We start from the raw sequence: 16,347 nt of genomic DNA on the forward strand, positions 1-16,347 counted from the left end.
AAGTCTGAATTTGGCAATAAGGAGTTCATGGTCTGAGCCACAGTCAGCTCCTGGTCTTGTTTTTGCTGACTGTATAGAGCTTCTCCGTCTTTGGCTGCAAAGAATATAATCAATCTGATTTCAGTGTTGACCATCTGGTGATGTCCATGTGTAGAGTCTTCTCTTGTGTTGTTGGAAGAGGGTGTTTGTTATGACCAGTGCATTTTCTTGGCAAAACTCTATTAGTCTTTGCCCTGCTTCATTCCATATCCCAAGGCCAAATTTGCCTGTTACTCCAGGTGTTTCTTGACTTCCTACTTTTGCATTCCAGTCCCCTGTAATGAAAAGGACATCTTTTTTGGGTCTTAGTTCTAAAAGGTCTTGTAAATCTTCATAGAACCGTTCAACTTCAGCTTCTTCAGCGTTACTGGTTGGGGCATAGACTTGGATTACTGTGATATTGAATGGTTTGCCTTGGAAACGAACAGAGATCATTCTGTCGTTTTTGAGATTGCATCCAAGTACTGCATTTCGGATCTTTTGTTGACCATGATGGCTACTCCATTTCTTCTGAGGGATTCCTGCCCGCAGTAGTAGATATAATGGTCATCTAAGTTAAATTCAGTCCATTTCAGTTCGCTGATTGCTAGAATGTCAACATTCACTCTTGCCATCTCTTGTTTGACCACTTCCAATTTGCCTTGATTCATGGACCTGACATTCCAGGTTCCTATGCAGTATTGCTCTTTACAGCATTGGACCTTGCTTCTATCACCAGTCACATCCACAGCTGGGTATTCTTTTTGCTTTGGCTCCATCCCTTCATTCTTTCTGGAGTTATTTCTCCACTGATCTCCAGTAGCATATTGGGCACCTACTGACCTGGGGAATTTCTCTTTCAGTATCCTATCATTTTGCCTTTTAATACTGTTCATGGGGTTCTCAAGGCAAGAATACTGAAGTGGTTTGCCATTCCCTTCTCCAGTGGACCACATTCTGTCAGATCTCTCCACCATGACCCGCCCATTTTAGGTTGCCCCACGGGCATGGCTTAGTTTCATTGAGTTAGACAAGGCTGTGGTCCTATTTTAGATTGACTAGTTGTCTATGAGTATGGTTTCATTGTGTCTGCCCTCTGATGCCCTCTTGCAACACCTACCATCTTACTTGGGTTTGTCTTACCTTGGGCATGGGGTATCTCTTCATGGCTGCTCCAGCAAAGCACAGCCAATGCTCCTTACCTTGGACGAGGGTATCGGGACATATGTATACCTATGGCTGATTCATGTTTTTATTTGACAGAAAGCAACAAAATTCTGTAAAGCAATTGTCCATCAATTTAAAAATAAATTTAAAAAAAACATGGAGAATCAGTCAGTTTTAGTTACAATTGTGTATTCTTTTTTGGAGAAAGATACTATGATAATCAACTATATATATCAGTTGTACGTTATGTCATAATTTAAGAACATTAAAATGTGGAAAGTATGTATTTGGGAGTTGAGCAAATAGTATGTATGTGTATATGTTTTTAATTGAATTAAAGTCATACCTCCTTTTTTCCCTCCACTTTTTCTTTTTGTTAAGTATTCTCCAGTACTATTTTTATGGCTAGTTTATATTTCTTTTCTATGTATGTAATATATTGTATTTAACTGATCTTTGTTATTTAATAGAAGATTTTCCCCTTACTGTTACTAATAGTGCTGTGAGTAAATGTCCTTAAATATTTGTGTACATTTATAATTACTTCTTTAGGATAATTTCTGAGAGGTGAAGTTGTAAGTTCAATAGATATAAATGTATTAAGCCTTTGTACATAATCCTTCAAAAAGCTTAAAACGAATTTATATTCTAGCAATAATGTCACCTATAAGAAAGCCTCTTTTCCCAACACTGTATAGTAAGGTTGGGCATTTGAAACTTTCTGTTGGTTTATTAATTTCTTTGGATAGTAGTCTTGCATGAAATGATGAGAGAAATCACTGTCATAAAGTTTTCACTTGTCAGTGGCAGAATAGACATCTTTTAACTCAATCTGATTTTGAAAGCTATTGTGTATCTTTTTATTAATATATACACCCTGCAAGAATCTCCTGTGTATTAGTTGTTTATATAGCTGCCACCTTGCTAGAAATGGTCAAGTAAATTGTAGGTGAAGTAGATAATGCAGGTTGTTAAGATAAACTATCATTGCTTTTATTTATTCTTCAACATCTATTCAGGGAAGAGCATTTGAAGTTTTTTTGAAGGTCCCCACGAAGAATAACCTGTGTGTCCTGTGTGTTTTAATTTTAACAGAGGCTAGTATTACTAGCTTGAAACAGGCTGCTTTAGTCAAAGCTCCACTCATTCCAACTCTGAATACAATCGTGCAGTATCTAGACCTCACTCCAAATCAGGAATACTTGTTTGAAAGGATCAAAGGTAATTATTGATTTGAAGGGGGAAAAAAATGAGAGCTGTTTCAGTACTTTGAAATTTTATAAATAAAGGTAACATGGGAAAGAAATTTTTTTTCATTATTAAGTATCACTAAGTATGGTCTTACTTTATAAATACACATTATGGCTTCATTAAGGCTAATACTTGAACAGATTTGGGTTTTATATTTTATATGCTTAAAAATGATCAAAATAATGTAATTATCCTTGAATACAGTAATAATTTTGTCCTATATAGGGAAACTTAAATATGAGCTAAATGGGTTCGCGTGAATATTTCATTCATTTTCTATTCTTAAACCACCAAGAATGGATGCCACAATGACATTCTTTATAATTTTAGTATGCTGATCTTATTTCTTTCAGTTTTTATAGGTCATATGTAATATGTTGCTTGTTTATATGTCTGTTATATCCTGATTATTTGGGGAAAATAATCCTGGTTATTTTCCTGGGTTGGGAAGATCCCCTGGAGAAGACAAGAGCAACCCACTCCAGTATTCTCGCCTGTAAAATCCCATAGACAGAGGAGCCTGGAGGGCTGCAGTCTGTGAAGTCTCAAAGAGTTAGACATGACTGAGTGACAGAGAGTGTGCACGTATATACACGTACACAGTCTTCTCAGGAGCCTGACTTGAGAATCAGGATATTTAGCCTCCCTGATACCCCCACATACTCTGTTTATGCCTCCCTACATTCATTTGGATAGACTCTGTAAAATGGTCTCATCACTAAAACAAGTTTTAGAAATATTATTTCACTTTTCAGATTTATCATAAATCTTAATTTACGTTATGTGTTATGTTGCCCCTTCTGTATTCTAGCTTTAGACTAGGGTTCAGGAATAAACATTTATCATGACTTTTTTTTTTTGAGTATAATTGTTTTATAATGTTGTGTTAGTTTCCACCATATATATATCCTCCCTTACTTCCTGAGCCTCCCTCCCACCAGTCCCCCCAAGTCCCACCCATCTGGGTCGTCACAGAGCACCGAGCTGAGCTCCCTGTGCTGTGTGGCGGCTTCCTGCTGGCTAGCTGTTTGACACATGGTAGTATATGTCAGTGCTACTCTCTCATTCATCCCACCCTCTCCTGCTCCCCAAAAACGTTTTGTATAAGGAGAATTCAAATGTACTTAAAACTAGACACAAGAGTCTGCTCAGCCTTCTTATACCAGCACCCAGTTCTAGCAGCCATCAGTCCCTGTGCAGCCCTCACCCTTTGCATGTTCCCATCTACCTCCTCCCTTCTTGCATTATTTGAGGCCAGTTCTGTATGTCATCATCAGATTATCTGCAAGGATCTTGATATGTATCTGTAGAAGAGGATAAGGCCTTTTAAAAAGAGAACCACAAACAGTGATCACACGTCATACTTTTATAGTATGAAAAATACAGCTTATATACATAGCCAGGTGGCACAGTGATAAAGAATCCGCCTGCCAATGCAGGAAGACCCAGGTTTGATCCCTGGTTCGGGAAGATCCCCTGGAGGAGGAAATGGCAACCGACTCCAGTATTCTTGCCTGGAAAATCCCATGGATGAAGAAGTCTGACAGGCTACAGTCCATGGGGTTGCAAAGAGTCGGGCACAACTGAGTGACTAACTCTTCACTTTGCCTCATAGCTAACAAGATATTTATACATCCAAAAAAGACGTGTGTGTGCACATATATACAGAGTGTGTATACACATATATATATATATATATATAAAGTTTTATATGTCAAGTATACAAAAATGTTTAAAAAACAAAGTGAACATTTATATGGGGCTACCAGATTGAACAATTACCATCCTTTCACAATATTTGATTCTCTCTATATATACATATGCACATGCATTTTACATATACACACACACATTTTTTTGCTCTAACATTGTGGACATCATTATTTCTCAGCACATGAGTTCCTGAAAGTAAGAACATTTTACATAACTGTAATAGAATTGTCAGACCTTAAGAATGAATATTTCTATATCTGATAATCCAGTTTATATTCAGATTTCCCATTTGTCCAGAGACTGTTATATACCCTTTTTTTCCCTAACTGGAATAGTTTATGTTCACACATTACATTGTATTGCTTTCTCTTTTTTTTAATCTCTTTGTCTAAAACAGTTCTGCCAATTTTTCCCCCCAACGTGACATTGCCTTTTTTAAGAATCCTGAATAGTAATCTTGTCTTACATTGGATTTATCTTACTCTTTCTTCATGGTGCTATTTAATTTTTTATATTGTGTATTTCTTTGTTTGAATGTTTTGATTGGGTTTTTAAGATGACATGCTTTCCTTGTTGTAACCCCTTAGCCTGTTTCTCCTTCTTTAGTATACATTCTTAGCTTTTTTTTAATCTCACCTCTGTTGCTACAGAACTTTCTCAGGGAGGCTGTATGAGCTCATTTCGATGGAATAGAGGTGGAGACTTTAAAGGTCGCAAGTGGGATACAGACCTGCCCACGGATTCTGCTGTAAGTCCTCAGTTTTATTTTTATTTATTTTATTTATTTTTATTTATTTTTCTCAGTTTGACATTTTTGTTATGGGTTTATTTTTCCATTATAAAATAAGCATTAAAAGAACTTAGAGGGAATTCCCTGGTGGTCCAGTGGTTAGGACTCACTGCTTTCACTGCTGTAAGCCCAGGTTCAGTCCCTGGTCAGGGAACTAAGATCCTGCAAGCTGCATGCTGTGGCTGAAAAAGAAAAAAAAAATTGAAAAAAATGTTTTTAAATAAAAAGACTTTAGAAATTAAGTAGAAATAAAAAATTAAAATTGTACTGGCATCTTAACCCAACCACTATTAATATTTTGGTGTATTTTCTTATTTTTTCTTTACTTAGACTGTGCTATTTTTAATGTTTTTTATCACAGATGTAATTATAAAATTTGTATCCTGCTTTCTTTCACTTGTCAGTGTTTAAGTATTTGCATTATTACTCACTGTCATTTAACTGACCTTAAAGTTTTAGAAATATGTAGTGGCAGGGGGCGGATTTTTGTTTTTCTGTCTTAAATACTGTTGGGAGTAACATACTGCATTTTTCTTTCTAATTTCGGGTTATGACTTTAAGACAGATTCCTAGAATTAGATTTATGAGATCAAAGACTAAAGTTTTAGGCATTTAAAAGTTTCTCAAAATTATGTTTGTTTTTTTAAAATGACTGTTGCATGTGAAAATGAAGTTTTAAATGCTGATAGTCAAGAATGGACTATATGTGTATTTTATCTTCATTTTGCTGTTAATTAACTATATGAGGGTGAATAATCCACTTAACACAAAATTAGGAATGTGTTTTATCTTTTCATTTTATAGATTTCAGCTTACAAATATAATCACTTGAAAGCATTTTTGCTAATTCTTTCTCAGGGGAAAAATTTAAAAATTGCAATCATTATAAACAGATGTTTGAAAAGTACCACACATAGGTTTTCATGCTGACTTTGAAAAATTATTTCCTTGTCTTCAGATCATCATGCATGTATTTTGCACCTACCTTGATTCCAGATTACCTCCACATCCTAAATATCCTGATGGAAAAACATTTACTTCTCAGCACTTTGTTCAGACACCAAATAAACCAGGTATAAACAACCTCTCCTAAAAGAATGAGTTGAGCTTTTCACATAAAATAATGTAGTGGAAGCTTTTCGTTTGTTTTTTAATGTAGCCTATTTCGTTTACAGATGTGACGAATGAGAATGTTTTTTGCATTTATCAGAGTGCTATCAACCCTCCCCATTATGAGCTAATCTACCAGCGTCATGTCTACAATCTTCCAAAGGTACTTCTATTTAGAAGCAACAGCAGTTGCTATTACTAATGTCATGGATGACTTACTTTGATATTTCTTTTAAAATTAGATTCTCTTTATGAAATAGGTAAACTTCTTAAGTTAGGGGGAAAGTGCTATTTTTATATCCCTTTTTTTTAAATTCTGAAAGTAATATATACTTAATTTGGAAAAGTATGAAGAAAAGGAAGAAAAATTCATTCCATTACTTAGAGGAAGCTGTTACTATTTGGTGTTTTTGTTTTTTTTTATTTTTTTTTATTTTGGTTTTCTCTGTACTTTTTTATGGGTTGAAATCATATTGTTTGTATAGTTCTATATCGTTTTAAAAATTAACATTATAACATAATTTTCCATGACTTTAAAAGTCTTCATAAAAACACTTTTTAATGACAATTTTAAAACTTCATGATAAAGATATAATTTATGCAACCACTCCCTACAGTTGGACATTTTGGATGTTTCTAATTCTTCATTGTCATAAATACCTTTATGCATATAACTATATGTATTTTGGATAATTTTTTAGCTCAAAGTCCAAAAGTGGAATTCTAGGTAATAGAATATTTTCAAGGCTGTTAAAATATATTATCAAATTACTATATGAAAAAATTTATTGTACCAGTTTATACTTCTATCCAGACATTTTACTCTTAATTATAAACATCAGTTCTGTTGATGACCTTTGTGGTTATTTTGTTACCAGCATCTTTACTAAAGAAATTTTACGTAGACTAAATCATAAAATTATATTCTTCATTCTGTCAGATACCCAGGAGAGAATATTTCATTTTTTTTTAAGTTTAATATTTCAACTTTGTAAGTGTAAATAATTTGGGCCATTTAAAGAAACACTGTCTTTAAAAATCATATATCCTAAAGATATTTTAGTCAAAACAACTTAAATCAGAGTGAACAGGTATAAGTTAATCAGTAAACTGAAAATCTAAATCAGGAGCTATCAGTAGTTTGATTTTAGTGCTAGCAAAATACTGCCTTGTCCCTTGTAGATAAAATAAATTTACATTTAATATATTACTTATACTGTATGTATCATAATGTATTTTAAAGCGTGATTAAAGATTTTTTAATCTCAACACTTTTGTTTAAACTGTTGATTTTGGGGGTAGTGTTTTGTGTGTAGGATATAGCGTACCAACTTCAGAGTATCTCCCAGCCAGTCCTTCGTAAATGCTGCTCCCCTTGTGTGGGAACTTCCCAGTGTGTTTATTTCTGCTTATCTTTCAGGTCTCAACTTAAAAATATCTCTTCTCAGGGAGGCATTGCTTCACTGCTCTGGTTTTTATGTATTTGTTCCCATGGCACCCTGCACCTCCTCCTCTCTCATAACATTCCTCACACGTTAGTTCTGAGTTTCCTGTCTGCCTTTCCTTCTGCTAGACTTTAAGCTCCTTGATTACATGGATCCTCTCTGTTTTATTCACCACAGAAGTCCCACTTATAGCACAAAAGTAGGGACTTTGTTTAATGAATCAATGAAAGCCTGAATTACATGGAATTCTGAATTAGTAGAATGTAAATTGATAGGACCCACACTTACCTCTCAGGCTGAATTTTTGTTCTGGTTTGGTTTAAATCTTGCTGGTTTTTTTTGTCTTTGTTCCAGGGCCGAAATAATATGTTTCATACACTGTTGATGTTCCTCTACATTATAAAAACCAAAGAGTCAGGAATGCTTGGGTAGGTATTTATGCTTTAATACAAGTACTTATTTTATACACTTTTTCTTATGTTCGGATTCTGCAGAAGGCAGCATCATATACTGAAAAGATGTGTGTACTAAACGATACAAGGCATGACTTCTAGTACTGGCTCAGCGCTTTTGCTAACGATTTCTGCCATTTTGAGCAAGTCCATTAATTCCTTAAAACCTCCATTTCCCTATTGATAAAAAGGCAATTCGACCACGTTATTGGCTTTTACAGTGGTGTCCCCCAGAAGGACAATTCAGATATATCAGGCTCTAGCCACTTGAAAATTAAAAAAACAAACAAACCAACTGGAGTCTTGTTTGTTCAGGCTATCCCATTTCAGACACAGAGCCTTCTACAAAATATTTACACTTCCAAAGAGACTTAAGTCAGCACCCATTCCATAATATTGTTAATTGGAATGGAAGAATGGTCAGTTGAAATTATTTACTTTGTGTCATCTAAATACTTAGTAATGAAGCTCACATACTGTTACAGTAAACTCAAAATTGCTGTCTTGTCATTTTGGTGATTTGAAATTTCAGTGCTTCAAAACAGTATGTGAAGTAAATGGACCCTAGCTAATGCTGGGTAAATCTGGTAATGCACAGGCTGGAAGTCTGAGAATCTGGGTTCTGGGTGCATCTCTGCCTGCACTAAGTAACCTGAGGCTAAAAAAATGAAAAGGGAAGAGCTGAGTAGAAAGCATCAGTCTGTTCAGCTCTGATCTTCATGTTTCTGTTGAGTTCTATGCGTGTCCTATTTAATACAGGTTTAGAACGGCACTGTCCCACACAGCAGCCACCAGACACATGTGTGTGGCATTGAGCATTTGAAATATGACTAGTCTAGATTGAGATGGGCTGTCAGTGTAAAAGATCCCCTGGAGGAGGAAATGGTAGCCCACTCCAGTATTCTTGCCTGGGAAATATCATGGACAGAGGTGCCTGGAGGGCAACAGTCCACCGGGTTGCAGAGTCAGACGCGACTGAGCATGCACACAACGCGCTATAGTGTGAAATACATAGACTAGAATTTAAAGACCTAGTATCAAATAATAAAGTAAAATATCTCTTTAATAATTGTGTATATTGATTACATGTTGAAATAATATGTTGGATATACTGAGTTAAATGAAGTATATTATTAAAATTATTTTCACCTGTTTCTTTTTACTGTTTAGTTTTTAAGGTTATATATTATATTTCTGTTGGACAGCACTGCACTGGAGAAAGACAAACTCCTATCCTTAATTAAACATATTAGATGCAAAGATTTTTAGGACATAAACTGAAATTTATAAACAGCTTTCTAAGAAATTTATCAGCTTCCTGTAGCATGTATTTTTTTTAATGTAAGAAAGATTAAGAAACTCACTTTTGTCAGGCATCTCTGCTACCATGGTTCTTTTTTATTTTTTAATTACAAAAATAATGCATGCTCAATACAGAAATATTTAAACAATACAGCAGTGTATAAACTAGTAATTGAAAACTCCCCTCTGATCAACTGTCTCTCAGTGCCACTCCTTCAAGGTATCCACTGGGTTATCAGTTGGAGGTGTATGTTTTTCCAGTTACTTTATGGGGAAAGTGGATTCTGTTTTTATTTTTCATTTTATTTAAAAATATATTGTACCCAAACATATTACCTTGTGAGCTGCCTTTTGATCTTATGGTGTAGCTTGGATATTTTTCTGTGTCAATAAATAGACTTTTTTCCTAAATTTTCTAGCAGCATTTGGTTATAGATACACATATATTAGAAAGATGGAATGTGCTATGGCTTTGTAATTCTTCATTTAAAAGTGTTTCTGGAAGGCTATTTTGAAGTGGGGAATTAATTTAGCAGTATTTTAAATAGTGAATTTTTTATTTTAATTGAAAATTTATCTTTTCCTCAAAAAATCTAAATTGATAACTGATACAAGCTTGTGTTGAGTGCCATATATAGTTTGTCAGATACATACAAATGTAAAATCTTTAAAGTACTTAGTGGGACAGTGATTTACTCAGAGGCCCAAAAGAATTGATACAATTCTTAAAGTGCTTATTTTAACTGAATGAGCCCCTTATATGTGGAAACATAAGTGAAACATTTTAGACTAAAATGAATCTTTTTTATTTATTTGATTTTTTTAATCCAGGGGAAAAAAACTGAAATTACTAGCTTTTAAAATATGATTGATCTTTTTAATACATTGTAGAACAACCAAATGTTAAAAACTGCCCTCCTGTGTCATAAAGGAAATAAGCAAGTGGCTCAAATATAGTCCACTTGGAATCATGCCCATAATACAGCAGATTGATACAAATACAGTATCAATTCAGTGCCACTTATTTGTGCAGTTACTAGAATGATATGAATGTTTTACTTCCAAGAAGGAAAAAAATCTAGACAGAATTGACTGCACAGTAAAGTGTCCTGTTTAGCAAAAGACTCCATAAATAAAGTTTGAAACTAAGTGACAAACTGATGCTTAGAGCAAAGCCAAGGTAATATCCATCATACATAGAGAGCGTGCACATTAGAAAAGAAAAATACAGAAAATCGTCAAAAACATGAACGAAATACTTTTTCATAGAAGAGTGTTGTGCAAGTGGTTAACAAACATGAAAAAACGCTTAGTCTCATTTACAAGCAAGCCAAAATTAAATTTTTTCTTTCCCTATCATACTGAAATTTCTCATTTGCCATGTTGTTGAGGGTATGGAGAAAAAACACAGTTGATGAAATTACCCTTTTTGAAGAGCATTTTTGGTACATTTTAAATTTTTTTTATTAAAATGAATACATACTCATAATTTTAAAAGTCACAGTGTGCTAAAATTTCATGACAGAAATAAGGCATTCCCAGAACTTCCCAAGCCCATCTCCCAAAAGCAACCGCTTAGAACTCTTCTGGCTCCAGATGGTAGAGATGTGTAGTTCTCCTTTGACTGCCATCCTGTTAGATGAGTCCTTGTTCTCTTTTGGCCCTCTTCTCCTTCCTCTTATTTTGAATACAGTTGTATTACTCTATGGAGTAGATTTTTCTTTATATGATGTGCAGTAAGGCTTAATTTAAGCTATATTAGTAATACCCATATTTACTGAAGCATCCCAAATAATTAGAAAACTCCTAAATGAAATCAAATATGTAAAGTTCTCTAAGAGGCCTAGCATCTCTAAATCTCCATTAAAAAAAATTTAATTGACACTTTTACTTACTTGCTAAAATTGTCCTGTTAACTCCATCTGTTGTAGTAGTTCTTGAGTTCCACTGAAAAATTAATTTTCAACACTCCATAAACCATTTATTCTAAATTTGGGTTTTAAGCACAGGTAAGAAAGTAATAACTGTTACTAGAATTCATCTGATAAACCATGTATAACATAACTGATTGCAGAAAAGCACTAAATGTCAATTAAACTTGTATTCCTTGTAAAGACTCCTGTTATTTGGGGGGGGAAAAAAGACCTTAAATGCTTGTCAATCAATTTCACTAATTTTTTTTTTTTTTCTTTTTTTAGGAGAGTTAATCTTGGCCTCTCTGGTGTGAATATTTTGTGGATTTTTGGAGAGTAGTGGATAATTTAATTCCAAACATTTGGACTTTATTTGACTGAATCAGAAGTTGAATCTAAGCATCTGAGTCACTGCCTCTTCTGAAATAAGATAGTATATGCATGTTACAGACTCTTCAGATGTAACAGAAAATAGCTAGTGTGAAACATATTCTACACCAAGAAAAATTACCTTCAATTTTTTATCATTTCAGAAAAAACTACAACCCTTCAGATTTTTGTTGACACAAAACAGTGCGGTTACCCCTTAATTAATTCGAGTCCTTCTTCATTGTAACCACCAAATAAGAATCATTCACCATATTGTTCCCCACAAAAGTGTTTTTTCAATTGAGTTATTTAGTATAAATAATTAAAAAGAAACAAGCAAATTGCTCATTTTTTTTAATGTCTGTATTTCCCCAGTGTTTGGCAAATCAGCCCAAGGCCCAGATTTAAAGAAATGAGATAAACTTCTAAATAATGTTAATTCATGTGTATTTTTAAAATATTATTGAAAGAGATTTGATGGTATTAATGTTTGAAAAGTCAGCTCTCTGTGAAGTTCACAGTTTTTGAACATGGTTTGAAAAATGCTGCATGGTCTTTTCTGTGATGCCCTCGCCCCTTCCACTCCAGTCTTGCCTTACCTCTCTCCTTCCCTGCCCCAGCCAGACTGGCCCTCTCAGTGGCCTCCATGCACTCCCGCTGCCTGAGACATTCCTGCCCCACTCTTGGTCTTTCTGACCCTCCTCAGCACCCTTCTAAGTTCTGCCTAAATGTTGCTTTCCCAGGGGACTATCCCCTCCCCTTCCCCACCACCACCAGCCAAGTCCCCCAGACCCTCTGACTGTTATCTCTCCTGGTACCTTTCAACTTAGCTTATCACCAAGAAGTGGTTTGAAAGCACATGTGCACATGCATCTCTTTATGTCTTTTTACACCTGAGCTGTTCCATTACAGCAGCCACCTAAGGCTATTAAGCACTTGAAACACACCTTGTCTGATTTGTAATGTGCTGTGAGTGTAAAATTACATCAAAGACTTGATGTGAATAAAAGACCGTAAACTAAACAGAAAAATAAAAAGTCAACTTGGGTTAAATTTAGCTGATAGAATTAAACTATTTAGGTCTTAGTCAAGAGACTGAAGACATCAAAAAAAACAATTGCCTTGGTTTTAATAACTCAGTTTCACTGTTCTCTAATATTGAGTTCCCTTCTTTAAGATCATATTCTATCTTATCTGTTTAAATTTCTTAGATGTGTTCAAAATATCTGGAGAGTAGGAAATTACCAAATTTGTAAGTTTTGCTTGACCCTCCCATCTATTTTTTTAAATGTATAAGTAGTATATCTAAGGCTAGCTAGCATCTGTATATGTTTTCTGGGTTGACATATTATTAGAGACTGCTTTACCTGGAAAACCAGTATCTTCTCAAAAACTCCATGTCGGTATTATATATGCTGCTTCTTTTGTATAATTTGTAAATCTTGTTCCTGTTTTTAAAAAGTCAGATGTCCAAAAGAAAGGAGGTTTCTATCTTATAACTGCTTTTGATATGTGCTAAATTTGTTAGGATAATACCAATTAAACATGTTAAATATAAGAACATGTTACAGTCTAAGTCTACCATTTCAAAAGTTTGTGTATCTACTTCATAATTATAAAAAATAATATATCTTTTCTTATATTAAAGTTTATGTGTCATGCAACATACAGTAAATATTTCACATAAAGTCTAATGGTACATGTTAAAAAAGGAAAGATTTTGTTTCCCTACTAAGGGTGGTATGGGTTACTATGCTCTGGGTAGCTTTCATATATTTGTCTTCACAAATGTTTCAGCCAACATATACTTACTATAGTTTTTATTAAAAATACTTTAATGAATTAGTTTGACTTCATACTTCAAGAAGACACTGCACTGAAAATGTGGTAAATTTTGGGGTACTTCTGTTAAAAATGAGTAAATAATCTTCTTTTCTCTAATTAAATGTTATTTCTCAAATTTTTTTTCACTTGACTCATCCTTATGGGGTCAAATACACAATCTCATAGATTATGTTCACTGTATCATTCTTTCTTCTTTATGAAAATCAGCCTTTTCTTCAGCCAGATTTGTTTTAGAAGCATGTTTAGGTGTTTATAATTTAGTTCCTACTATGACATAAAAATACTGTGTTGCTTGGCCTTCTCAAACGGATACACACTTTAAGCTGATATTTCAGTGGTGAAGACAAGCAGCATGTATATAGTTGGCACTTCTAAACTCAGCTTTGTAAAATATATAAATAAATCCTTTGAATGCGGGCATTCCTTAAAGGTCAGGCTTTGGTCCTCTGCTTTTCCTTAAAGGTCTCATTCTATGACTTACTCTGCACTTGATTCCCAAGCTCATCACCAACCATAACTGTCTCTCCTGAGCTCTAGTGTTAAATTTCCTGTGACCTGTCGGACATTTCCATTTGGAAATCCTGCACATTCTTCATGTGTGGCACTGAATTCATATGTACTGAAACAGCTCCCTCTTCTCACATCCCTTTCTCTGTTCATTGTCCTACCAGTCGACCATGCTCAAAACTCTGCTTTCATCTTGATTCCTTGAGCTCCCTGGGTCCCCTGTCCAATCAGGCAGCGATCTCATCCATTCTTTCTTAACAATGTCTCTTGCAGCTGTCCCTTTCCATCTCTGCTGCCACTGTGCTCATTTATATCCTTATCAACTCACATAGGACTACTACAACAGCCTAATTAATCTCACAGCTTCCTAATTGTTGCCATGCTTCCAGATTTTCCAATTTATCCTGCACGTCCCCTTCAAATTCATCTTCCTAGAACACTTGTTTGATCGGTTTTGTTCTGGTAAATTGCTTGGCCTGACATTTAAAGCCCTCCACAATATGGCCCCAGGCTAGCCTTATCCCCCTGGATCCTTAGCTTTAGCCAGTGTAGGCTGCTCCTTGCTGGGCTCTCTGCATATGTACCTCCTCTTCCTGATTTCTGGGGATGTCTCCTCCCCCTCTGCCCTTCCCTTAAAACTTTGCTCTAATTAAACCCACTATTTTGGGGGGTTGATCCTGACCACTGCACATGGCACTAATTTCTCCTCCAAAGTGATTAGGTCTTTCCCCTTTTTTCGGCACTCAGCAGCCATATGAGTGAATCCAGAAGTGACATATAGTCTTGGTGGGTTCTCATAGCTTGTCTCATTCTCATGAAAGACTAGTGTTCTACTGGTCTGAGCTGTGCTGCTGTTCAGGAAGAGTTTGATGATGGCTAAAGCTACCTTTTGGGAAAGGCTTGAGTTCTTTTCAAAGGATATCTTTTGAGCAGCAAGGAGCACTGGCTTTTCTTTTGCAGCTAGACTGTAGCCTGCTAGGCTTTTCTGTCCATGGAATTCTCCAGGCAGGAATACTGGAGTGGGTTGCCATTTTCTTCTCCAAGGGATCTTCCTGACTCAGGGATCAACGGTCTTCTGCATTGCAGGTGGACTCTTAACCATTTAAGCCACCAGGGAAGCCTGTAACACTAAGAAGGAGGAAACATTTCCCAGGCCTGAAGAGCTGCAGCAGGGACACTGCCTAAAAAGTATAGGCGTTAGGAAAATACACAGCCAATTCCTTGTACTCTTGGGGATCTTCCTTAATGACCTGGAGTGAGGTTGATGCACTTAGCAGCAGCACACTGGCCCAGATGCTACAGGGTCCACTGTGAGGAGCTGGGAGAGGTCAGCTGGCCCAACCATCTGTCCAGGTGGCTTCAGTCACAGCAGTCCCCAAGTTATAGATACAGCCAAGCAGCAGAGGGCTGGGATCTCTAGCAAAAAGCCTTTTGGGAAGGATCTGGGAGGGGGCGGGGGGAACGTGTGGTTGTCTGGCAACTTGGAGTGAGAGCAGCTTGCACAATCAGCACCTGTGCTTCTTAGGCCCCAGTGACATTGCCACGTCTCACTGTGTATGCCAGGGGCTTTGTGCTGAGACTGCAGGATTGTTAGGCATTAGCTCTGAGCCATGTCTCTAATTTGATCCCTGAATGGTCATCAGTAATTTCATTTCCACACCGAATGAACTGCACTGGCCCGGGGAATAGGTTATGGATTCTATGGAGGGTGGCACCTCGGTCGGCCTTAGGAGGAAGAATCCAGTATGGCAGGATAGGTATGGAGAACAACCTCATGTGTGCCCAGAATCCTGTTTACCCAGGACAGCAGTGACCCCAAAGATATTCCACAGCTAAGTCAACATGCAAACAATCTCAGCCACTGCTAAGGATGCAATGTAGTTATAACTAAATCCTTTCATGCCCCCAAAGCAAACTGAATATTCCACAGTTCCTCTGGCTAGAAGAGCCACTGGCTTGAACCAGCTGGGACTTGAGAGGACTGAGCTCTGTCACTGTTGAGGCAGGGCAGTTAACCTTTTACACTGATTTCTGGGCATAAGAAAGATATTCATACCTCAGTGATCACTGAGAAGCTGAATGAAAATAATGGATGACAGTGTGCTTTAGGGTAAGGGGGAAAATGGACTTAAAAAGTCTTTCAGAGGACTTCCCTGGTGGTCCAGTGGCTGAGACTCCATGCTCCCAATGAAGGGAGCCCGAGTTCAATCCCTGGTCAGGGCACTAGATCCCACATGCGGCAATGAAGATAGAAGATCCCACATTCCTCAACTAAGAGCTGGCATGGCCAAATAAGTTTTTTGTTTTTTTTAATAAAAAAAGTCTTTCAGAATAACAATATAAAACTAGGAAATGGCTCTTTTGGCATTGTAAAGCAAGCCTCTCATTCTTGGACTGTGCTGAGATGTATATAGATCCTCATGCCTTGACACACTCAAACCCACCCCTACTCTCCTAGCCCAGCC

General features: G+C 36.2%; 1 protein-coding gene and 1 long non-coding RNA gene across 3 annotated transcripts in view; one reads left to right on the forward strand and one right to left on the reverse strand.

The window, feature by feature from the left end:
- The window catches only part of TMEM209 (transmembrane protein 209), a 32,173-nt gene extending 18,801 nt beyond the window's left edge, over positions 1-13,372 (forward strand). For both annotated transcript variants that reach the window (XM_010831676.1, XM_010831675.1), the window contains exons 10-15: positions 2,281-2,406; positions 4,800-4,897; positions 5,898-6,012; positions 6,115-6,212; positions 7,849-7,922; positions 11,447-13,372. In XM_010831676.1, the coding sequence (XP_010829978.1) occupies positions 2,281-2,406; positions 4,800-4,897; positions 5,898-6,012; positions 6,115-6,212; positions 7,849-7,922; positions 11,447-11,501 (566 nt within the window). In that variant the 3' untranslated portion in view covers positions 11,502-13,372. The remainder of the gene's footprint in view (positions 1-2,280; positions 2,407-4,799; positions 4,898-5,897; positions 6,013-6,114; positions 6,213-7,848; positions 7,923-11,446) is intronic.
- The window catches only part of LOC104982326, a 14,736-nt gene continuing 3,472 nt past the window's right edge, over positions 5,084-16,347 (reverse strand). The window contains exons 2-4 of the long non-coding RNA XR_824503.1: positions 11,144-11,195; positions 7,783-7,886; positions 5,084-5,121 (exon numbers count right to left, since the gene is read on the reverse strand). This is a non-coding gene — a long non-coding RNA (uncharacterized LOC104982326). The remainder of the gene's footprint in view (positions 5,122-7,782; positions 7,887-11,143; positions 11,196-16,347) is intronic.

This window comes from Bison bison, unplaced genomic scaffold, assembly GCF_000754665.1.
Source record: "Bison bison bison isolate TAMUID 2011002044 unplaced genomic scaffold, Bison_UMD1.0 scf7180017864530, whole genome shotgun sequence".
Classification (NCBI taxonomy): Eukaryota; Metazoa; Chordata; class Mammalia; order Artiodactyla; family Bovidae; genus Bison; species Bison bison.